General features: G+C 40.9%; 1 protein-coding gene across 3 annotated transcripts in view; it reads right to left on the bottom strand.

Moving 5' to 3' along the window:
• Positions 1-839: 839 nt before the first annotated feature.
• NLK (nemo like kinase) overlaps positions 840-25,379 on the bottom strand; it is a 163,573-nt gene continuing 139,033 nt past the window's right edge. The window contains exons 8-12 of one of the 3 annotated variants that reach the window (XR_010133827.1): positions 21,554-21,640; positions 15,600-15,798; positions 14,602-14,695; positions 12,111-12,237; positions 840-1,980 (exon numbers count right to left, since the gene is read on the bottom strand). Coding sequence is in view for 2 of the 3 variants with exons in the window: in XM_019028377.4 (XP_018883922.1) it covers positions 12,183-12,237; positions 14,602-14,695; positions 15,600-15,798; positions 21,554-21,640 (435 nt within the window). In the remaining variant the exon portion in view is untranslated. Of the gene's footprint in view, positions 1,981-10,437; positions 12,238-14,601; positions 14,696-15,599; positions 15,799-21,553; positions 21,641-25,379 lie in introns of those variants that run through there. The other 2 variants (XM_019028377.4, XM_055388689.2) reach the window with 2 other exon arrangements.

Below are 25,379 nucleotides of genomic sequence, written 5' to 3' on the forward strand. Positions count from 1 at the left end.
AAAATAAGCAAGACTAAACTATAGTGTATAGAAATGCACATGGGAGATGAAACCATAAAGAAACAAGGAGTGATTATTGAAAATGTCAGGTTAGTAGCAGTCACTTTTGGAGTGGGGCCGGGCTGGGGCTGTGATTGGGATGACGCACACAGAGGGACTTCTGGGTGGGGAGGGCCTGGCAAAGTTCTATTTCTTGACCAGGGGTTTGGGGTGTTCATCTTGTAACTCATCAAGCTTGTGGTAAGGGACAGGTAAGTCTGGAGGCAGAGAAGACAGAGACTGGGTGACATGAGGGTTGGGGAAAATGGAGCAAAACAGAGATCAAGTGCCTTCTAGCTAGGGATGGCCACATGACTATATTGTGGCCAATGGGATAGGAGCACAAGAAGCAATGCAGCTTCCTCATCATACTTTTCTTTTTTTTTTCCTTTTTTTTTTTTTTTCTGTTTTTTAAGACAGAGTTTTGCTCTGTTGCCCAGGCTGGACTGCAATGGGGTGATCTCAGCTCCCTGCAACCTCCACCTCCTGGGTTCAAGTGATTCTCCCACCTCAGCATCCTGAGTAGCTGGGATTACAGGTGCCTGCCACCACGCCCAGTTAATTTTTGTATTTTTAGTAAAGACAAGGTTTCACCATGTTGGCCGGGCTAGTCTCGAACTCCTGGCCTCAGGTGATCCACCCACCTCGGCCTCCCAAAATGCGGATTACAGGCATGAGCCATTGTGCCCTACCTGTTTTACCTGGTTTTCTATATCAGTGTTTTGTTTTACAATAAAAATGGAGGTTTTTGTTGTTTTGTTTTTATTGTATATATTTAAAGTATACAACATGATATCTTGATATACATATACATACAGAAATGACTACTAGGGTCAGGCAAATTAACATATCCATCACCTCACATAGTTCCGTGCGTGTGTGTATCTAAAAGAGCACCTAAAATGCTCTCTTATCAAATTTCCAGCATGCAATACAACATTACTAACTGTAGTCCTCTGTACATTGAGATGTCTAAACTTACTTGCATGGATGAACCTAGGAGGCATTATGCTAAGTGAAATAAGCCAGACACAGAGAGGAAAACACTGCATGATCTCATTTATACATGGATTTTTTTTTTAAGCTAAATATAAAGAAACAGAGTGTAAAACAGTGGTTACCAGGGGCAGGGCATGGTGGGGAAGAATGAGGAGATAGAGGTCAACAGTACCATAAAAAGTTTCAAACAAAAGTGTCCATCAAGAAACAAAAAACAACCAAGAAACAACTAAAATAATTCTTTTTCTTTCTAGCCATTGTAACTACAAAACACAAAGTGATTTTTTACTGGCTTTTCCTGTTTCTTCCCTTTGACATTGGTGCTCCCCAAGATGAGATCTTTGGCTCTCTTTTCTTGTTTCTTCTTGTTTCTCTTTTTGACCATGGAGTTGTCATCCACCCCCAAGATTTTAACCACCCCTGAAATCTGTGTCGTTGCTCCTCTGCTGAGTTCCTGATCCACACTGTCCACTGTTTCTAGACATATCCCCATGGATATCTCTCAGTCAGCTTAAAGTTAATGCAGCCTAATAGCAAAAATAATAAATCAAGGTTTCTCAAGTGCCTACACTGTGCCAAGTACTATTCCAGGTACGTCTCACATATTATCTTAGTCTTCACCACACATAATGTGCCATCATTAGCCCAGTTTTACAGATATCAAACTGACACACAGAAAGGTCAAGTAGTAGCTCACCCTTATCTTAGCTTGTTTTCTGAATTCCCAAATCTTCAGGGATCTCCAGCTCCATGAATGGTATCTCCATCTCTTCAGGTGACTGAGTTGGAAATCTTGGCTTCACTCCACCAATGACCTGAGTCATTCTTAGAAAGTCTGAAGAAGGAGCATGCAGCTCTGAGGGTGGCAGCAGGTCCAGGAATTGGAATGTGACCACAGGGGAATTCTTCATAAAGGGCTGAACTTTACTGGATGAGTTTCCCCTGGAATACCAGGAAGTCATATGAAATCACAGTTTAGGAAGTGCATTCAACAGTATATGGCAGACTTCATTTCGTGTTAATAAATATATCCAGCCCTGAACCCCAACACTCCCAATTCTCCTTATCTGCCCTGTTTATTCCCTAGGACTTACCAGTTTCTAGCACTCTATGTAATTGATTTATTTGTATGTTTATTGTCTGTCTACTAGAATGGGGGCTCCATGAGGGCAGAGGTTTTTGTCTGCTTCTTCACTGATGTATCCCCAGTGCCTAGAAAAATGTGTGATACATGGTGGAGGTTCAAGTAATACTTGCTGAATGAATGGATCCACATCCTCACTTTCAATGGCTGCATGGCTTACACACAGGCGCATATATAAGCATGTATACACACATACACACACATGCACATGTCTTGAAGACAGAAGTCTATTCCTGTCCCACCACAGTCCAGATCTTCATCAAAGAAGAAAGCAGTTCCCTAAACGCTACGCACTCTTCCTTCATACACCATGCAGGTTAAAGGGAGTGAGATACCAGGCCCTGTCCACAACACATAAGCCCCATACCTCACCCCACAGAACTGTTGTGTTCAGCTCCCTCTAAAGCTGCAGAACTAGTGGCTCAGACCACAAACTCTGGGGCTAGGATGACTGGGTTGGCCACTGACTGGCTGTGTGAGCTTGGGAAAATTACTTATCCTCTAGGAACCTCAGTTTTGTCATCTGTCAAATATAAGAAATACCTACTTCATATAATTGTGACAGTTTAAAAAGCTATTAGGTTCCAGATGAGATGGAGTAAGCACCCTCCACCCTGTCTCTCCCACTGAATGCTGCTGTGAAACATGGACAGACATGCACAGGGCAGCTCTCTGAGAAGTGTGAAACTAAAAACAGCGGGGAAACGAGGGAAGAAAGCCGGAAGTCAGCGTTCCACTGAGCTGAAGCAAGTTTCTCATTTTCTCTCTGATATTCCCCAGCCTGGATACAAGACAGCCCCAAATCCAGAATGGGCACTGGGGCGACGAGAAAGATCAACAGGGCCGGGTGCAGTGGCTCATGCCTGTAATCCCAACACTTTGGGAGGATGAGGCAGGTGGATCACCTGAGGTCAGAAGTTCAAGACCAGCCTGGCCAACATGGCGAAACCGTATCTCTACTAAAAATACAAAAATTAGCCAGGCGTGGTGGCGGGTGCCTGTAGTCCCAGCTATGTGGGAGAGTGAGGTAGGAGAGTCACTTGAACCCAGGAGGCGGAGGTTGCATTGAGCCGAGATTGTGCCACTGCACTCCAGCCTGATCAGCGACATGGTGAGACTCCATCTCAAAAAATAAAAAAAAGAAAGATCAACAGGGGAAGTGCTGGCTCTGCCTTGAGGAGTGGAAAGGGAAGGTCTAGCACTGAGACAGAAGAGGAACTCAATTTTTCTTTTCTTCATTCTCCCGTGCTCCAGCCCCTAGACAATTCCATGAGAGTAACAGTGGTGATGGTAGCATCAGTGGCTGCAGGGTCCACAGACACCCAAAACTTTGAGGAACGGAAATCTTTCCCCCTCTGATTAAGAGTTGTGGGCCAGGGGCAGTGGATCATGCCTGTAATCCCAGTACTGTGGGAGGCCAAGGTGGATCACTTGTGGCCAGGAGCATGAGACCAGCCTGGACAACAGACTGAGACTGTATATATATATATGTGTGTGTGTGTGTGTGTGTGTGTGTGTATGTATATACATTCATATACACACATACGTGTTTGCGTGTTTATTTTTCAAAAGAGTTGTAGTCCCAAGAAGGAGAACCCCCATAGCTTTCTTTTCTCTGTGTCCTCCTGCCACCTGGCCCTGAACACGGACACAATCATAGGAAGTCTGCAGTAGAGCAGGATAAATAAAGAAGAAATGGCCGGGCGCAGTGGCTTATGCCTGTAATCCCGGCACTTTGGGAGGCTGAGGTGGGCAGATTACGAGGTCAGGAGTTCGAGACCAGCCTGGCCAACATGGCGAAACCCCATCTCTACTAAAAATACAAAAAATTAGCTGGGCGTGGTGGCGAGTGCCTGTAATCCCAGCTACTCGGGAGGCTGAGGCAGGAAAATCGCTTGAACCTGGGAGGCAGAGGTTGCAGTGAGCCGAGATTGCACCATTGCACTCTAGCCTGGGTGACAGTGCGTGCCTCTGTCTCAAAAAAAAAAAAAAAAGAAAAGAAAAAGAAAAAGAAGAAATGACACTGATTTTACACAATCTCTTCCAGAAAATAGAACAAGAGAAAATACTCCCCAGTTCATTTTATGAGGCCAACATTACCCTGAGACCAAAACTAAACAAAGGTATTTTGAGGAAAAAAACTACAGATCAATATCTCTCATGAACACAGATGTAAAAATCTTCAACAAAATATTAGCTGGCCAGGCGCAGTGGCTCATGCCTGTAATCCCAGCAATTTGGGAGGCTGAGGTGAGTGGATCACTTGGGGTCAGGAGTTTGAGACCGCCCAGGCAGGAGTACAGTGGTGTGATCATGGCTCACAGTAACTTCAAACTCCTGGGCTTAAGCAATTCCCCTACCTCAGCCTCCTGAGTAGCTGAAACTACAGGCACTACCATGCCCAGCTAATTTAAAAAAAAATTTTTTTAGAGACAGGGTCTTACTACGTTGCTCAGGCTGTCTTGAACTCCTGGCTTCAAGTAATACCTCTTGCCTTAGCCTCTCAAAGTGTTGGGATTACAGGTCTGAGTGGCCCAGTCGGGCCTAAGAGTATTATTTTTCAAATTGTGAGTGAATTTTGAATTTTTGTCACATAGTTTTTCTCTATCAATCAATATCATCATTTGCTTTCTTTTTCCTTTTGAGACAGAGCCTCGCTCTGTCACCGAGGCCAGAGTGCAGTGGCGCAGTCTTGGCTCACTGCAACTTCTGCCTCCTGGGTTCAAGTGATTCTCCTGCCTCAGCCTCCTAAGTGTCTGGGACTACAGGCATGAGCCACCACGGCCAGCTAACTTTTGTATTTTTAGTAGAGATAGGGTTTCGCCATGTTGGCTAGGCTGGTCTAGAACTCCTGATCTCAGGTGATCAGCCCGCCTCGGCCTCCCAAAGTGCTGGGATTACAGGTGTGAGCCACTGTGCCCTGCCTGATCATTTGCTTTTAATTCTTTAGGCTGTTAATATGGTGAATTACTATGATTGATTTTTGAATACTGAACCAGCCCTGTATTGCCAGGATAAATCTCACCTGACTATAGCATTTTTTAAAATACATATTCCTGAGTTCAATTGGCTAGTATTTTGTTTTTGTTTGTTTTTTCTTTTCTTTTCTTTTTTTTTTTTTGACATGGAATCTCACTGTCGCCTGGGCTGAAGTGCGGTGATGCAATCTTGGCTCACTGCAACCTCCACCTCCCGGGTTCAAGCTATTCTTCCTCAGCCTCCCGAGAAGCTGTGACTACAGGCATGCAATCCTGTCTCTTCAAAAAAAAAAAAAAAAAAAAAAAAGACCAGGTGCAGTTGCTCATGCCTGTAATGCCAGCACTCTGGGAGGCTGAGGCTGGAGTATTACTTGAGGCCAGGAGTTCAAGACCAGCCTGGGCAACATGGCAAAATCTCATCTCTACTAAAAAAATACAAAAATTAGCTGGGCGTGGTGGCACATGTTTGTAATCCCAGCTGCTCGGGAGGCTGAGGCATGAGAATTGCTTGAGCCTGGGAGGTGGAGGCTGATGTGAGCCAAGATCACACCCACTGTATGCCAGTCTGGGCGACAGAGGGAGACCCTGTCTAAAAAAAAAAAAAGTGTGATACAGGTGAAATGACAGAATTACAGACAGCTAGGTCAATGGGACAGAATAGAAAGTGCAGTAATAGACCCATGCAAATATGGCAAATTGATTTTTGACCAAAGTGCAAAGGCAACTGAATGGAGAAAGGATTCCTAGAATCATCAGACCTCTTGTGGAAAGAGAGCTTTACGAGAGTAAAAGCCCTGGAATAAATCACAAAGAGAAAGGTCAACAGCCTTGCCAGTATAAGCGTTAAAACGGGTGTGCATGTCATAAAAGTGTAACTGAAAAAAAAAATTTTTTTTTTAAGTAACAAATTTGGCCGGGCGTGGTGGCTTGCCTGTAATCCCAACAATTTGGGAGGCCAAGGCAGGTGGATCATCTGTGGTCAGGAGTTCGAGGCCAGCCTGGCCAACATGGTGAAACCCTGCCTTTACAAAAAATACAAAAATTAGCCAGGCATGGTGGCACACGCCTGTAGTCCCAGCTACTTGGGAGGCTGAGGCAGGAGAATCGCTTGAACCAGGGATGCGAAGGTTGCAGTGAGCTGAGATCGCGCCACTACACTCCAGCCTGGGTGATAGAATGAGACTCCCTCTCAAAACAAAAAAATTAATAATAATAAAGTAACATAAAGTAAAATTGACTCTTTCGTTGGTGTACAGCTTTATGAGTTTTAACACATGTATAGATTCCTAGAGCCAACAATGGTGTCTGAATAGTGGACATTCATATACAAAAAGAGAACTTCAACCTAAACATCACAACTTATACAAAAATTAGCTCAAAATGGATCATATATCTAAAAGAAATGTAAAATGATAAAACTTTTAGAGAAAAGTAGGAGAAAATCTTCATGACCTCAGTTTAGGCAAAGAGTTCTTAGGCTGGACACCAAAACCATGAGTTACAGAAGAAAACGATTGATAAACTGGACTTCATCATAAATAAAAACTTTTGTTCTATAAAAGACAATGTTAAGAAAATGAAAAAACCAGCTACAGACAGAAAGAAAATAGTTGCAAATCACATACTCAACAAGACTTGTATTCAGAATATATAAAGAACTGAAAGCACAGATCGGATCACCTCTCTTTGCCAGGCTAACTCTAATTTATCCTCAATTCAGCTCTCCGGGGAAGCTTACCTGACCACTCCACCTGCTTTGGGTTAGCTGCCACCCCTGAGTACTCCAGGGCAGTCAACCCTGTCTCAGAGCAGAGCTGAAATCATGTTGTGATTTCTTTGTATAGGCTCCTTGACATTTTATTGTTTTGATAATCTCCATGGCCAGCACACAGAGATATTGAACACAAAGTAGAACTCAATAACTTTTTTTTCTTTTTAGTGGCTGTTATATTTTCTGGTTATCTTTTTTTTTTTTTTTTTTTTTGAGACAGAGTCTCACTCTGTCATCCAGGCTGGAGTGCAGTGGCACCATCTCGGATCACTGCAACCTCTACCCCCTGGGTTCAAGTGATTCTCCTGCCTCAGTCTTCTGAGTAGCTGGAACTACAGGCGCCCATCCCCACACCTGGCTAATTTTTGTGTTTTTAGTAGAGACGGGTTTTCACCATTTTGGCCAGGGTGGTCTCGAACTCCTGACCTCAGGTGATCCGCATGCCTTGGCCTTCCAAAGTTCTGGGATTATAGGCGTGAGCCACTGCACCCGGCCTCAGGCAATCCTCTTGCCTCAGCCTCCCAAATAGCTGGGATTACAGGCACACACCACTGTGCCTGGTGTCTAATTTTTTTGAGGAACTGGCATACCATTTTCCACAGCTGTTGCACCATTTCACGTTCTCAGCAGCAATGCACAAGGATTCCAATTTCTTCACATCCTCGCCAGTATTTCTACAATATTTTTGGTTAATTTTTAATCTTTTGCTTTAAATATATTTTCCCCAAAACTTCGTAGCTGTAGATTCAGGCTCATTCTAACTGCGGAAAATGTCTACCATATAAACTACTGGAAAGTCCTAACTGGCAAACCACACAGGCAAAACCGATTTACTTTCTATTGGGAAAGGTCTACATTCATTTTATATGTGTTTCCACAAAAACCATCTGACTTCTCAATTTTAAGACAGACACAGCTGTGCCACGAATTTGCTGCCTGAATGAAATAAAATACCACCAGTCCTTCTTCCTAGTGTCCTCTTTGCTTTACTTTCCAGGGGTTTTCTCTCAGGATTGATGGATTACCTGACAGTGGTGAGATGCAAGAGGTGAGGTCTCTATAAGCAAAACCTGTTTCAAATTGTCCTTGTAGTTGGCAACCCAGGAAGTTTTTATACTTAGGTATATTGCACCACATTAATATCTAAGATGTGTAAGAAATTCGTCTTTCAAGTGGGAGAATAACTGTGAAGAGGGATGTGAAAATAAAACTCCGGAAGAGAATGGAGGAAAAAAAAAAAAATAGTGAAGATGGCCAGGCACGGTGGCTCACGCCTGTAATCCCAGCACTTTGGGAGGTCAAGGTGGGTGGATCATTTGAGGTCAGGAGTTCGACACCAGCCTGGCCAACATGGTGGAACCCTATCTTTACTAAAAAGACAAAAATTAGCTGGGTGGTAGTGGCATGTGCCTGTAATCCCAGCTACTTGGGAGGCTGAGGCAGGAGAATCGCTTGAGCCTGCGAGGTGGAGATTGTGGTGAGCCAAGATTGCGCCACTACACTCCAGTCTGGGTGACAGAGACCTGTCTCAAAAAAAAAAGTTAGTGAAGTTGACTCTCTTAAAAGTATATGTGCTTGGCTGGGTGAATGGCTAACATCTGTAATCCCAGCATTTTGGGAGGCTGAGGTGGGAGGCTCACTTGAGCCTCGGAGGTTGAGCCTGCAGTGAGCTATGATCAAGCCACTGCACTCCAGTCTGGGTGACAGAGCAAGACTCTGTCTCAAAAAGACCCAAACAAACATATGTGCCATGTACCTCCTGGAGTCTTCATTTATCCTTAGGGGTGTCTGTACCCCAGTTTAAAGACTGCTGCTGTAATTTATCATCCCCACAACCAGACATTATTATTATATGCAATCTGTGTTTGCTTAGTTTCCCCCATGTGTTCACCGATTTCTTTGTTCACCATTCTTGGAGATCTGCTTTTAGTTATTCTTTTTCTTCCTCTTGAAGTATGTCATCTTCTTGAAGTAAAGTCAGTCCCCTTTAGAACTGCCTTTGGTGAGGCTCTGTTGACAGTAAACTCAATTTGTTTTCTGAAAATATCTTAAAAGTTGTCTTAATTTCAAAATTCAAATTTTGCATTCTATTCTTTATTTTTTATTTTAATATAAAGTAATATTTTAAATAACATACCATAGACAAAAAAAACAAAAATTCTAAGCCTTATGAGTCATCGTAAGAGATAATCTGCATCTTCCACATGTTCTTAAACTGCACACAAATTGTAGGTGATTATAGCCCTAACTTACCTGTCCACACTGACTCCACAGTTTTGCAATTCCCAAAAATAAAGCAACAAGGAACAAATCTCCTTGGTTTTCTAAGTAGGTTCCAGTAAGAGCAGGTCAATATATTTTCTCAAATACTTATCTGTAAAGGAATTTAGTTTCTGTTTTTTTTTTTTTTTTTTTGAGACAGAATCTCGCTCTGTTGCCCAGTCTGGAGTGCACTGGCACGATCTCAGCTCACTGCAACCTCCACCTCCTGGGTTCAAACGATTTTCCTGCCGTAGTCTCCTGAGTAGGTGGGATTCTAGGCGCCCGCCACCATGCCTGGCTAATTTTTATATTTTTAGTAGAGATGGGGTTTCACCATGTTGGCCAGGCTGGTCTTGAACTCATGACCTCAAGTGATCTGCCCACCTCAGCCTCCCAAAGTGCTGAGATTACAGGTGTAAGCCACCATGCCCGGCCAGAATTTAGTTTCAAAATGATATGTGTTAACTCAAAATGCTCTCTTGTAAGTGATAAAACTGGTTTCCTTATATAAGCATTGGTGATATTAATATGGCTTCTTGACAAGTAATTCTTATACTTAGTAAGTATTCAAAATTTTGTTGAATGAATAAAATAATAAATGTATTTATATTAATTTACATGAGTTAGAATAGTCAACTGCCTCCATGTCAGGAAAAAAAATCCATTCATTTTGCTAAATAAAAAAAGATAGGGAGAAGTACACGCCACCTACAAACTCAAGAGTAATGTTGCTTTATCTAGCCTCAGGGAAAGTATTTTGAAGTCAGGCAGTCTGGTTTCAGGCCTTGATTACACCACCACTGGGCTGGGACTTCTTCCTTAGCTGAAAGTACCTTTGGGCTGCTAGAGGCAGGAGGCAGAAGTGAAGAGGAGGGAGGTGTCAAGTCCCTTTACCAGTCTGCTTCATACAGAGCAATCTACTTTTATGTATTTAATATACTGGACTCCAAGATATTGCTTCAAAGAAAAAAAAGTTTGAAAACCACTGGATTAGAGACTCCAAGGTCTAAAAAGACTTCTATATTGTGTATATTTAAATCACATCTTTGATATTGATTTAACTAAATTTTCAATATGTTTTTGTCAATCTAAAGTTTTTGAGAAGATTTTTAAAAACAACCAATTTCCTCAAAGATCAAAGTGGAAATATAAATAGGAAGTGTCTCAAAACTTTGCAAAGTCAGGATACGAGCTGTACTGAAGAGAAAACAAAGGAAAGAAATTGAAATAAAACAGATGACACATCTTTTTCAAATGTCACATTTAATGTTTTCACCACTGTACTTCAAATCTACATTGTACAAAGTGACCAGAAAGTGTGCCACGGTAATTGACCAACCTCTGAGATTGTACCTTTCACACCAGTGTCTTCTTGGGCTCTTTTGATACTAAACACGTTTCTCATTCAAGTGAATTGAAATGCTTCAGTTGGGTTGATTCTCAGGAGCCTCATAAAAAAAAAACAAAGATATTGCACCATCTTTGTTTAGTAATTCAATGTTTGTTTCTTTCACAGCAAATAATTACTTCATTGAAGTTAAAACTTCCAAACATAACTTATTAATAGTCTTCAAATTCAGCTCAGATCACTCAAGTTGAAAATACTCTGCTAAATACAGATAACTTACAATAACTTTAACAGTTAATTGTCCATAACACACACCAAGGTTTTTTCCTAGACCAATTTTAAGACGATCCATTAGTATTCCTTGTACAGGTGAAAAATGATCTTCAATTTTCTTGTCTTTTTATTTTTAATATAAAAGTTGGAAGGGACATTCAAGTTTCAAGTCTCCACACTGAACTTAAAAAAAAAAAAATAGTCATCATCAGCATGTGGAGGTAAACAAGCCAAGTTGTATAACTCCAGGAGGTAGAGGCCTTCGATTTGTATTCATATGTACATATGCACAGAAGAATTCAGTGTTCCAACAGAAAAAAAGAACTTGTCAAAAAGTAATAAGTTATTTACTACTGTGACATTTCAAGACTCCCACAGCTTTGCCTAAGGACACAAACACATTTGACATAATTCCCTATGTGCCTTTTTTTGTGGCTTAAATTTTTTTTTAAATTTGTTTTTGTCTTTTATTATTTTTTTACTGTCCAGTGCAGGAAAAGTCTCACAAAATTTCACAGACCTAAAATGTGCAAGCTAGTTCTCTTTCTATACAGCAATATTGGGATTCTTTTGAAATTAGCCCAGAAATGAATTATTTACACACATGAAAGATGCATGCTTGGGGTTCTTTTATGTAAGAAAGAGCAGAAAAACTTCTAATAAAAATAGATTAAATATATATATATATATTTATACTGGGTAAGGAAAACAAAAGTTTAGTCTCTCCTAGTCACAAACTCATTCTCTCTACCCACAACATTGGATTTTAGACAGCACACATCACCATCACGGCTCTAATGAGAAGCTAATTATAGGGCTTGATCATTAGGTGGCATGCCCCTCCTCCCTACCCTCCCCCCAGGTGCAGCCACGATCAGCTCACGTGGCTCCATGATTGGTCACAGGCAAGGTTCCTAGATTCTTTAGTTTTAGAAAACCCCAAATCTTTAGGAATGGCTCAAATATCAAAATGTATGACTGTCCTTTGTGTTTGCGTGTGTGTGTGTGTGTGTGTGAACAATCTCACTTCATTTTAGAAAAGAAAAACAAAACAAAACATAAAACCCCAAACTCCCAAATTTGGTTCAATTCTCTTTTGTTCTGAGGTGAGCCATAACAGCTGCACTAAATTCATAAAACATGTGCAACTCTGGGTAAAATATTTTTCTTCTAAAAGCACAACCACTTTACAAGATTAAAAGTCTAGTAACATTTCTAAATATTATTCATATCATACAAGTAGTGGTTGTTAATTTAAAACTTCATTAGTAAAATTACAGTACAAGCATGATTAACCTCCAGAATTGCAAATCCCAGACTCCAGTGGAAAGCTACATTACATCTTCAGTAGTACATTATCTTCCACCATCACTCCCACACCAGAGGAGATGGGGGCATCTCAGATGGCTGAGCAACAGTGGAACTGGAAGAAAACAGAGATGGAGAAATTAGTTGTAATGTCACAATGGACAAAAGGGTAATTCACTACTTCCTGTTTTCCTCTCTTCCTCTGAAAAAATTAATTCCACTTCTGGATTTTTATTTGTTTCTTTGAAGTTGAATTTGTTCTAAGTTGCTTGTTTATGGACCTGTTATCTATGGAGAGGCAATCTGGTATAGTGGCTAATATGTAGGCTTGAAAACCACATGTCATTTACTAGTTGTATGGCCCTGAGCAAGTGCCTTAATCTCTTCTCATTTGGAAAGGAATAATGCTGTTTACCTCATAGGATACTGGGATGAATAAATGATAATAGATGTGAAGTATTTTCCACAGTGCCTACTTCAAAGTGTAAAGTAAATGTAGGTATTACAAGTAATAATTTCAATAATCAATCAGGAAAATAAGGGATGTAGAATCATCCATTTAAAAGTAGCCTCTCAAAATACAGTGGCCTATTTTGAATGGGCCTTATAAGCATTCTTTTATCAAGTATTAATGGAGAAGTATAGGTAATCATTTAGCATTGGTGATCTAGATCTGTTATTGGCTTTTTCCTATGTCTAAGATTGCTAATTAGATTATAAACTTGAGAGGGAAAAGTGTAACCCCTTGTTTCCCCAAGGCCCAGGATCATTTGCACCTAAGCTGCTAAACTGCCTAACTGACTGGGTCACTGACTCTTAGGGGAAAATAGTAAAACAAAGTAATTTAAAACCACAGATAAGTAAAAGTGCAACTTAATTCCTTCTTCCAATAGAAAAATACATGGAAGAAATGAAAGTCTCCTGATTTTGCAAATTTTAAGCATAAAATCTTGACTGTGGTCCAACAAATCCAACCAACTTTAATATGATTAAAGGGAAAGGGCAGCAGGAAGAGAGAAAAAGGAGAGGAGAAAGGCAGCAGGGAAGATAGAGACTGTGTGACCACTCATATCCGAATCCACCCTTTGTCCTGCTTTGTGATACTGGAGCCAGACCCTGTTCATGGTTCCCCTTTGCCACCTAGCTTAATGTTAGCTTTTGTCAACAGAGGGTGCTGGAAGGGCATTTGCAAGGCTGTAGCATCAGGAAGCAGTCTCCCTTCCTTGGTTTGTTGTGCTTGTTTTTGGTCATGTGGAAGGCTCAGCTTTGGTCCACCCGAACTCTCCTGGCAGGCAGTCTTTGATGGACCAGTTCTGGCCACACCTTCTGGCACACTTCCTCTTCTGCACCACCCTTGTGCTGTGTGTTCCAGTTCCTGTGGCAGCCATACCCTCTCCAAAGAGGTCCTTACATGGAGGAACCTCTTCTAAATTCTTAATTTCTTTCTTGTTTACTCTCCCTCAGTCTACAGGGAGTGGCTGCTTTCTGCATTTGCTACTTCAGCAGCCTTCAGAATCCTCTTTTATGCCTTTTAGCAGTTGATCATCTTTCCTAGTTAACAGTTCTTATTACTGAATTTTCCCCATTCGTATTCTAGGGAAGTGGTTTATTTCTCCTGACTAGACCCTGATCAATATATAAGGAGTTAAGGAAAAAGAGATCAAGAGAAGGAAAGGACAGACAGACAAGGAGAATGAAGCCTGGTAACTTCCAATGTAGGTTCATAGCTCTACCATATGCCTTTTGACTTCTCCTCTAAATAGGCTACACCAGCAGTCCACCTGCACACACAAAAATTATTTTCCTGCTTGCAGTTATTACTAGGGAGTGAGAATGGTAGTGGGAACTGAGATGACCACGTCTAACTCCAGGACAGGTGGCTACCATACTAATGCTGCAGCAGGACTGCCATATATGTGATGAGGCAGCACAATGGTCATCTGGGGAAAAAATTGCCAAAGCAACCGCAGTGAACTGGCACCAGTGTAAAATGTGATGCTTACAGTTTTTTGTTTTTTTTTTTTGAGATGGAGTTTCGCTCTTGTTGCCTAGGCTGGAGTGCAATGGTGCGATCTCGGCTCACCGCAACCTCTGCCTCCTGGGTTCAAGTGATTCTCCTGCCTCAGCCTCCCGAGTAGCTGGGATTACAGGCAGGCACCACCATGCCTGGCTAATTTTGTATTTTTAGAAGAAACAAGGTTTCTCCGTGTTAGTCAGGCTGGTCTTGAACTCCAGACCTCAGGTGATCTGTCTGCCTTGGCTTCCCAAAGTGCTGGGATTACAGGCATGAGCTACCGCGCCCAGCCCAGATGCTTACAGTTTTAATACACTTTTGACTAAAGCCAAACCTCATAACAGAAACTTTCTGTTGCACCTTTTATCTATGTTATCTAAATAAAAACAAATATGCTGAATAATGAAGTAACACTGGCATCCTTTTAATTCTAACAAGAATGTTGAATTACATACATATAGTTACCTAATAAAGCTCTTAAAAGCAGCAGACTGAGGGTTGATGCAGAGAGGCACTCTGTTTCCTTTCTGCTGTTCCAAAATGAACTGATGAATAATTTCTGTGGAGAAAACAAACATCATACAATCCATGACAATTTGCAAGCCCGGGAGCAGTGAATTCTCAGTGAACTCTAGCCAGCATCTGAAAAGCATTGCCTACTGGTTTAGTTAAATCAAACACACACATCATCTATCAAGCAGAATTCAGCTGAACTTCCTAAAACTAAAATGACAGCTGTTGCTAAATATAAGCAAGAAACCTACTGGTGGCATTACACAGACTGCAACCCCATCAGTGGGAAGAGTAAAATGGCCTATAAATTTGAGAGAGACTCCACAGGTTTGGCATTATGGGTGAACTCTTCTAAGTTGCTGGCAATTATTGCCTTTTTGAAGATCACTTAAAGACCTCAGTTGGTATCTAGGTGTATAGTTTCAGGTGGTTACTTTGGGGACTACTCTCTCTCTTGTAAAATGTCCTACAGTAGACACTAAAATCACTCAGAATTTTGGATGTCATTACTCCCACTGTATTCCAATAGGAGATCCTGCCACAAAATTTTATGAGTACACTATCAGAAATTCCCTTCTCTTGTCATCATCCAAGGAATAATTCCCTCAGTGAATGTTTATCCTTTATGGAACTTTGTATGTTATATAAAGTTCAATACGTTTGAATCAATGAAATGACACTGAGTGAATACATATTAAACATATTTTGAGTCATACTCACTAAATAAACTTTGAAAATAAGAACAAAATATTCATTCCTCTCCTCGACCTTCCCCTGGATATAATATTAAATATGCTTTGTTATGCCCCGGACACATAGCTATACGCAAGGTTGTAAAATAAACATAGAGGGGAGCTTTGGTTACCATCCAGATCTCAGCTCTTCATGGCCACCTAATGGAAAATGTTACTAGGCATATTGCCTGGCCAAAGGCCAAAACAGATACTCACCTTTAACCTGTCGGACAGAACTGAGGTTCTTCTCAAAAGTGTCATCAAATTTGGGATTGGTGACAGGCTCAAAGTCACTGGTATAAACTCTTCCAGTAGAGGTGGAAAAGCAACATTTACACATACATGTGTGATATCGTAGTCGCCCTTCATCTAGGTAGGGGTGGGCTAAGGCATCCTTAGCGGATATTCTTTTGGACTGAAATCAAATTAGAGACCAGCACATCAACACTACAGATAAAATGACTGTCCACATAGGATCTTTCAAAAGACACATTAACTGCTTTACATAGCATATATATAATTTATAGTACATCCCGTCCAAAGAGGGATAATTGAATTTAGAGGTGGGTAACATAGCGGCAGAGGGAGTGTATGATTTAGGACAACTACTCTTATTATCTACCATCATAAAGTACTTAGAAGTGCCTTTCTTCTAAAATTCTAAGAAGTTACTACATTGAAATAGATGTATGCTGGGTCAAAAATCACAACTATCATGACATTTAACTATGTAGTGCTTTGAAGGGGTTACGTTTACCTTTTAAATAACAGGCTATATTTTCTAAATATGTGTCAGCGTCCTGAAGATGCGTTCACAGTGGCAATTTTCAAAGCTGCTTGAAATTTTTATTCTCTTAGAATACCAAACAGATGATGGCAAAAGCTGCTGGAGTTAGGCAGCAGACAGTGGTCTGACTGCCATGTTTTGAGATATAGCTCAGTCTGAATATCAGAAGTCTAGTCTAGCTTTTTGTTTTCTGGCACTTTATTTTTAAATTTTTTGTAGAGATGGGGTCTCACTGTGTTCTTGAATTTGTGGCCTCCAGTCTTGGCCTCCTGAAGTGCTGGGACTGCAGGCATGAGCTACTGCACCTAGTCATTTTCTGTCACTTTAGATCAGAATACTTAATGCATGAGTTTTAAGTTTGCCTGAAAATGTAAACTTTTAACATTACTCCATGAAAAAATTAAAGAAATTGTCCCTTCTTTTAGCTCAGTAGACATACGTGTATTACTGAAAGTAAATTTTAAAGATTTAAGGATGAACTCATAGTACAGAGTAGAACAAAAACAAGAACACACACTTTGCCCTGATTCCAATATGACCAAGCACTTCTTCACATTACACAATTTAAAAATGAAAGCCACTTTTGTTCTCAGATAAACCAAAAACAACTGTTCTGGTTCCCAAATAATAATGAAATGTTTCTCATAAGCCTGGATTCCCTAAAAACACTTTTATCACTGATTTTTGCTATGCTGATGTAAAAAGGCATGTCATGACCTTTCAAGATAAGATAATCACAGAAGAAAGCGGGTGTTTATCTACCAGGAACAGGCAAACGTATACTTGATAACCTTGTTTTTTTTTCCTTTCAATAAGTTTATGTTTTGTATTTGGTGATCTAGCTCTTTTGAAGTCTGACTTCCCTGCATACTTAGCAAGTAAACTTTTTCCTTTTCTTTTTTTCTAAAAAAGTCTGAGTCCTTTGATAGCTATTCCTAGAGATTCCACTGGGATAGTGTTCCACTGTTTGAACCCAAAGGAACAAGTAGGCTGACAGTGTATGTGCCTGATCCCAGGCCCCTCTGAGCCCTTGGCTTCCCTTTCCTTCTATTTTTCATTAACTTCTGTTCATGAGTTTCAGGACAGAACTTCAACAGTTTATCCTTCTGTTCCTTTAGGTTACATACAGTGATCATTCCAACAACATACTTGTCTGTAAGATGTTTCACACTTACACCACTGTCCAGTTTCTCCAATAGCTTGGCATTCTGTGCTATAAACAGAAATGCTTCCTCTTTTTAAAAAAATCAGTTACCTGCTGGGTTATCTGCACGACTTTTTGACATTTTCAACAATATTTTTACTCCAAAGAGCACAGAATAGGCAAAAAATACAGTAAATAACGCCTATAGGTCTTGGCAGCATGTGGGACATTGTGGGGAACCTGTCATTGGTGCATCTGGCCTGCAGATGTGCCATTTTATTACCCTTTGTGGGCACATTTGCATGGGGGAATCTGGATATGCTTGGGGACGATAGAATCACAGCTGAAGGAGGCTGGAGGGTCTTTTTTCCCTTGGGGATACTGAACAAACTGTGTGTTGTATGCCTGCTTTTTGATGGTGACCTGTCACTGAGGTCAGGTCATTTGTGGTGTCATGTTGGCACTCAAAGTTCCAGATTAGGGATGTTCTGTGTGTGTGTGTGTGTGTGTGTGTGTGTGTGTGTGTGTCTGTGTTTGTCTGTGTATGTGTATCTCACCACAGACACCTGCTCTTAGACTGAATCAAGTAATTGAGTCATCATTTCAGTTCAGGAGCAGACATGTGATGGCAGTAGACTGCTTAACCCAAGATCAACAAAACAAGAATAACTAGTTACCTCAGACTAAATGGACTAAATAAATACACTGATTTAATTATGGTCAATGGTCTGTTCTTCATGGATATTTAAAAAGTGGCTCATGCCTGTAATCCCAGCACTTTGGGAGGCCGAGGTGGGTCAGGAGTTCGAGACCAGCTTTGTCAACACAGTGAAATCCTGTTTCTACCAAAAATATAAAAATATATTAGCTGGGTGTGGTGGCGCACATCTGTAATCCCAGCTATTCAGGAGGCTGAGGCGGGAGAATCTCTTGAACCCAGGAGGTGGAGGTTGTGGTGAGCGGAGATCGTGCCACTGCATTCCAGCCTGGGTCACACAGTGAGACCCTGACACACACACACACCTCATTTCTTTCTTAATGTATTGCTGACTTTCAATTTAACAGGTTAAAATCAGAACAAACCTCTCTTTAAATGGTTTCTTGTTCTCATTGAACTCTCAGAACTGGAAATAAAAAAAATCCTTAATATAGATCAAAAGCTAATAAAGCATCAGGCCAATTTAAAAATAGTTCTGTAACAAAGTAACAAACTTGTCAGCTTTGTTTATAACACAGTGATAAAAATGGTTAATTATTACATAGTGTGCATTAAATAAATTAATTTCTTTCTTTTTGAGACAGGGTTTCCCTCTGTCTCCCTTGCCAAGATGAAGTACAATGGTGAGCTCATGGCTCACTGTGGCCTTGGCCTTAACCTCCTGGGTTCAAGCCATCCTCCCACCTCAGCTTCTGGAGTAGCTGGAACTACAGGTATGTGCTACCACGCCCAGCTAATTTAAAAAATTTTTAATTTTGTAATCCCTAAGTTGCCGAGGCTGGTCTTAAGCTCCTGGGCTCAGGGGATTCTCCTGCCTCAGCCTCTTAAAGTGCTGGGATTACAAGTGTGAGCCACTGTGCCCTATGCTCAGCCTAATTTCTTTATTTTTAAATGACTATGTAGTTACTTACATAGGTTCCAAAAGAATATATACTCTTCCTTACCAGATAAATCTTTCTCCTTAGATAAATCTTTATAACTACAACTACACCACAAATTTCATTTAATTAAGTGTGATAATCCCACTGTTAAGGAATAAGGACTACATGTCACATGTAGAACTTGTGTACAAAAGACCTCCCAGAAAAATGGGCTTACTACTTGCTCTATGGCTTAGGAAGTTCCAGCCTTAAAGACTGTAAACACTACCTTCCTGGCAGATCGGGAGCATTAATAAACATGGGCTCTCTAGGCTGGGTGCGGTGGCTCATGCCTGTAATCCCAGCATTTTGGGAGGCCAAGGCAGGTGGATCATGAGGTCAGGAGTTTGAGACCAGCCTGACCAACATGGTGAAACCCCATCTCTACTAAAAATATAAAATTAGCCGGGTGTGGTGGCACGTGCCTGTAATCCCAGCTACTCAGGAGGCTGAGGCAGGAGAATGGCTTGAACCCGGGAGGTGGAGGTGCAGTGAGCTGAGACTGCGCCGCTGCACTCCAGCCTGGGCAACAGAGCGAGACTCTGTCTCAAAAAAACCAAACCAAACCAAACAAAACATGGGATCTCAGAGAAAGAGGATGCCTTACAGCTCTAAACAGTGTATGTACACCTGGTAGAGGTGGGTTACATGGTTCTTGGATCCAAATCTAAATAGAAATAGAGAATAAAATATTTCTAACACATAAAAGTAAATTTCAATCCTAGACCCTTTAGAAAATCCTCTATGGGCAGACAGAAATTACCTCTGAAGCCTGAATTTCACACAGCTCTAGTTTTGTTAACCATATAAAAGGAGTTTGTTTTTTAACATATTGATCAACATCTTCTGTTAGTTATGTAGATAAACTTACCAAATAACACAAAATATCAAATGACAGTAAATCACTAGCTCAATAAAGCAAGTTATATGATTGAAATTGTCCTTAATGGTGGGAACTTGATCACAAAGAGAGACTGTGGGAGCAAGAACTGCCACTTTGTCAGGCTTATAGTATCACTAAGCACTTCACATACCACATGGTATGGTTTGGCTGTGTCCCCACCCAAATCTCATCTTGAATTCCCACATGCTATGGGAGGGACCTAGGAGGTAACTGAATCATGGGGGCAGGTCTTTCCTGTGCTGTCTCGTGATAGTGAATAAGTCTCATGAGATCTGACCAGATTAAAAAGGGGTGTTTCCCTGCACAAGCTCTCTCTCTTTGCCTGCTGCCATCCGTATAAGACGTGACTTGCTCCTCCTCACCTCCCGCCATGATTGTGAGGCTTCCCCAGCCATGTGGAACTTTAAGGTTTAAGTCCAATTAAACCTCTTTCTTTTGTAAATTGCCCAGTCTTGGGTATGTCTTTATCAGCAGTGTGAAAACAGACTAATACACCACAGTAAAAAAACATAAAAGAAAACAACAGCAAAAAACACCAAAATAAACACATAAGCAATCTAAATTGTACCCTGAGACATTACAAAAATAATTTGGGTCACCCTAATTGGTTCTGGTCCCCCAAATAAAAAAACCTTGACTGTTTCTCACAAACCTGGACTCCTTAACAGAATTATTTTTATCCCTAATCTTTGCTGTGCTGATGTCTGAAGCTTTGTGAATTTGATATCTTCTGAGAAAGTTGCAGCTTTCTCACTACAAATGGACCAATGTAAACTTAATAACTTTGGTAATTTTGTGGTTGTTTTATCTTTTAAATATCTGGTATTTTTCATATTTGGTGACTTTGTATTCTTGGCAAGTTAAATTTTCTTTACTAAATGCTTCCATTTTTAAGTCTTCTTTGACAATAGTTATTGGCATAGATGTGAATAATAAATATTCTTTGGATGAATGAATAAATGAAGAGCTGAACTTACAGTATAATTTGTAGTATGTTCCAGAAGAGTCAAGTCCAGAAAGGGTATTGGGAAAAGCTTCCATCTCAACAACCCAGAGCAAACATTTCCTTATGCAATATAATGGTCAGATTTTTTTTTCAAATAATCTTAAAAAACTTTGTGTCCTGGCTGGGCGTGGTGGCTCACATCTGTAATCCCAGCACTTTGCAGGGCTGAGGCAAAAGGATCACTTGAGTCCAGGAGTTCAAACCAGCCTGGGCAATATAGTGAGACCTCTTCTCTACAAAATATTTAGAAATTAGCTGAGCATGCTTGTAGTCCCAGATACTCAGGGGGCTCGGGTAGAAGGACTGCTTGGGCCTGGGAGGTTGAGGGTACAGTGAGCTGAGATCACACCTCTGCACTCCAGCCTGGGTGACAGAGCAAGACCTTGTCTCAAAACAAAAAATCATTTTGTCTTGACTTAACTTGGTGTCAAACTCCTTTTACAAATAATGAGATAAATAAGAAATAAGAGTTAAATAAGATCCAGCTCCTTATCTCTTCCCTTAGACTCTTATGTGTTAATAATCAAACTTCTGTGTGATGAGCGTGCATGATACATATGATACTGGGGATTGAAGTTTATGTTCTGAAAAGTAATTATTTACATTGCCAATCTATTCAAAACCACATTGTTTCTCTCGAACACATGTATTTGTAATTCATTAAAAATACATTAAAAAAAACACTACTTACTGGATCAAAGACCAACATCCTGCAAAGGAGATGAACAGCTTCATGTGTAGCCTGGCTAGACAGGGTATAGAGTACAGGAAGAGATGGCTGTGAAAAAATTAAAAATTCAAATATTTAAGTGAGTCTTTGTGTAAATAGCTATGGAATACAGCCAATTTATGATAAGGTAAGTACTCAGTTCAAAAGGCAATGTGGGTCTAAACTCAAGGAGAATGAGTTTTCCCTTCAGTAACCAGTCTTCAAAAGCAACAATTGTTACTAACTTCCCGTAGCATATTTATTTATTTATTTATTTATATTTTTATTTTTTGATATGGATTCTCACTCTCTCACCCAGGCTAGGGTGCAGTGGCGCCATCTTGGTTCACTGCAACCTCCGCCTTCCAGGTTCAAGCGATTCTTCTGTGGTCATCCTCCCGAGTAGCTGGGATTACAGGCATGTGCCATCACGCTTGGGTAATTTTGTATTTTTAGTAGAGATGGGGTTTTGCCATGTTGGCCAGGCTGGTCTCGAACCCCTGACCTCAAGTGATCTGCCTGCCTCCGCCTCCCAAAGTGCTGGGATTAGAGGCGTGAGCCACCACGTCCATCCCCGTAGATTTTTATATTGCATGATTACCCACTGTAGGGGAAAGCACAAAAGAGTCTATAAAAAAATGAAAACGAATTGCAAATATGGCACTCCTGCTAGCCATCTTTTTTTTTTAAAGAGGAGAAAAGGCATACACATTTATTTATTGTGCGTACACGGGAGGCTTCCAAATAAAGCCCCAAACCCCCAATGAGGTACAGAAGCTTGAGTTTATAGAAACCATGTGGGATCACAGCATGGCCAAAAATGGCTTTTAGTTAGCCTTACATCTTAAATGCTTTGGCAAGAATGATAATCAAACATGCCTAGGGGTGGGAGAGAAAAGATTGAAAGGTTTTAAAACCTGGGCCACATGCAAAGCATGTAAACTACAAGAATGTGAACTATGTCTTATGACAACATTACCATAAAGGTGCTGAGATATTAGTCCTAAAGGAGCCAAAGGACATGCAAGAACTTACAGAACCTGTAAGAAAGTACACCATTGGTTTTGATGGTTCAATCTGAATTGCCTTTAGCATTGATTTCTCACTCAATAATTGCCTTCATAAGTGGTAGGCATATCCACATGGCCATATCTGACTTCCGTGAAGCAGGGAGGTGGCTTTAATGACCTGAGAAGCCATAGAGCTTATAAAGCTTCCATTTCACTGCTAGAAGCATCAGGGGGGACAGAGCAGGTAAATGGCATCATTGCTCTGTCTCTCACACAAGTAAATTCTTTATCTCTAACATAAAAAAGGCAGAATTAAGGAAGGTAACAAAAAATGTTTAGAGACTCCTTTTCTTCCCATGCTTAATACAACCTTTAGCAGAGAATTTTTTCCTCAAGCTTTGAAAGTTCTAGACTTATGGCCAAATTATTATTGGCTTGACTTTCATACCACTTAAAAAAAAACAAAAAACTAATCTCTTAGTGGGGTAAATGATTTTCCTAATGGGTTTTAGACCTGGCGTCTACTTATAACCTTTCTGTGGTCAGAAAGTTTGGTAGGTCAAAGCATATGAAAATCAACTCAAATAACAATAAAGTCACAGGCTAAGGCTGGGTGTGGTGGCTTACGTTTGTAATCCCAGCACGTTGGGAGGCCGAGGCAGAAGGACTGCTTGAGCCTGTGAGTTTGAGACCAGCCTGGGAAACATTGTGAGATGCCATTGCTACAAAAAACTTAAAAATTAGCCCGGCATGGTGGTACATGCCAGTAGTCCCAGCTACTCAGGAGTCTGATGTGAGAGGATTGCTTGAACCTGGGAAGTTGAGGCTGCAGTAAGCCGTGCTTATGCCACTGCACTCTAGCCTGGGTGACAGAGTGAGATTCTAAAAACAAAAAAAAGTCAAAGCCTAGCCTAAAGAAAACCTAACTGTAGGAGTAATGACCCCTGACCTTCACTATGCTTTGGAAAGTGAAGAGGCTCAAGTGCCATAAACTGTATTTTATCTGGATCTGATCTCTTCCCATTAGCTCTAAGTGCTGCTGCTGCTTCTTTTTCTTAAAGAAATGGAGTCTTGCTATGTTGCCCAGGCAGGGCTCAAGCCATCCCACCTCAGCCTCCCGAGTAGTTGAGACCAAAGGCACACGCCACTGTGCCCAGCTTCTCTAAATCCTTTTTACATCCTCTGTTTCTTCAGGGGTTCCCTATAAAACTTTGAATTTTTAGGATATAATCTCAGACTAGAGCAGCCTTTCATAGTTCCTGGGCTTCTTGTTTTATAAAATGCCCAGCCTGCTTCACTATGATTATATTTGTGGGAAAAACTAAAAAGAGAGTTTAAAAAACATATGTGTTTCTCTCATTTGAAAAACAATTTAAAAAGCCATCTGTGAACCGTGTGGTATCTTTATCTGGTCCTGATCTCTTCTGCAGACACTGCTTCATCATACCACTTTAGGGTCAGGGCATTTACATTTTGTTACTACATCATTAATGGTCTATTAACAAGAGAACAGAGCTCCAAACAGGGGTGGGGTGGTGGGGGAAGGCAGTCTGGCTTATGTTTGGGAGAATTTGACCATCTCAGCAACACTACATTACTTTCAAGGCAAACTGGAAGGAAGTTTTACTTGCAAACTCTTAAATAATTTTCCTGTGGGTAGTCTGCCTTGTATTTTCTGGTTTGTCAGTAGATGAAAATTCAAAATATCACAGAAAGCTCCTGCCATTTCAGCACTGGAAGGCCAGAAACAGCAGCATGAACAGCAATATAAACAGGTCTCATGTGGGTCAAGCTCTCCACAACACCAGAAACAGGAGAAGCAGAACACTAAAAGGTTTCCTTGGACCTTGGTCATAGCCTCAGAATCCTGCTAGGACAACTATTAACATCAAGAATTTTATATATCTTCCTTCCAACAAAAGCCACGTAGGAAAATCCAAAAAACCAAACAAACAACAAACAAACAAACAAAAACACCACCAAGAAGATACCTCAGAATCATCAGGAGGTAATTATTCATTATATATAAGTTTTCTTCAGGATCAAAGAGTAATAGAGATAAGATTAGGTGAGGTTCTAGCTCTGTCTTGTCACTAATTAGATAAATCCAACATGTCTTAACCTCGGTATCTTTAAGTATAAAATGAGGGGGTTGGACCATCTGATTTCTGAAGTTTACTTTAGTTCTAAAATTGTACGTCTTTTTTTTGTTTGTTTTGAGACAGGGTCTTGCTCTGTCCCCCAGGCTGGAGCGCAATGGTGTGATCTCAGCTCACCGCAGCCTCCACCTACTAGGCTCAAGCGATCTTGCTACCTTGGCCTCCCAGGTAGTTGGGACTACAGATGTGCGCCACCACACCCAGCTAATTTTTGTATTTTTTTAGAGACACGGTTTCGTGATGTTGCCCAGGCTGATCTCAAAGTCCTGAGCTCAAACCTTTGGCCCTCCTCGGCCTCCCAAAGTGCTGGGATTTGTACAGGTGTGAGCCACTGCACCCAGCCTTGTGTGAGTCTTGATAAGATTACTCTGGATAAAAAAATTACATATATGCACAGAACCCATACAGTATATTTGGCATTCAAGTATCTGTAGACCAACTCGCTATTCCTTGGTAATAAAAAGAGAAGTATTTTTCTTTTCCTTTTTTTTTTTTTTTTTAAGAGACAGAGTCTTGCTCTATTGCCCAGGCTGAAGTGTAGTGGCACGATCACAGCTCACTGCAGCCTTGAACTCCCAGCCTCAAGTGATCCTCCTACCTGAGCCTTCTGAGTAGCTGGGACTACAGGCATGTGCCACC

The sequence above is a fragment of the Gorilla gorilla genome, chromosome 4 (assembly GCF_029281585.2).
Source record: "Gorilla gorilla gorilla isolate KB3781 chromosome 4, NHGRI_mGorGor1-v2.1_pri, whole genome shotgun sequence".
NCBI lineage: Eukaryota > Metazoa > Chordata > Mammalia > Primates > Hominidae > Gorilla > Gorilla gorilla.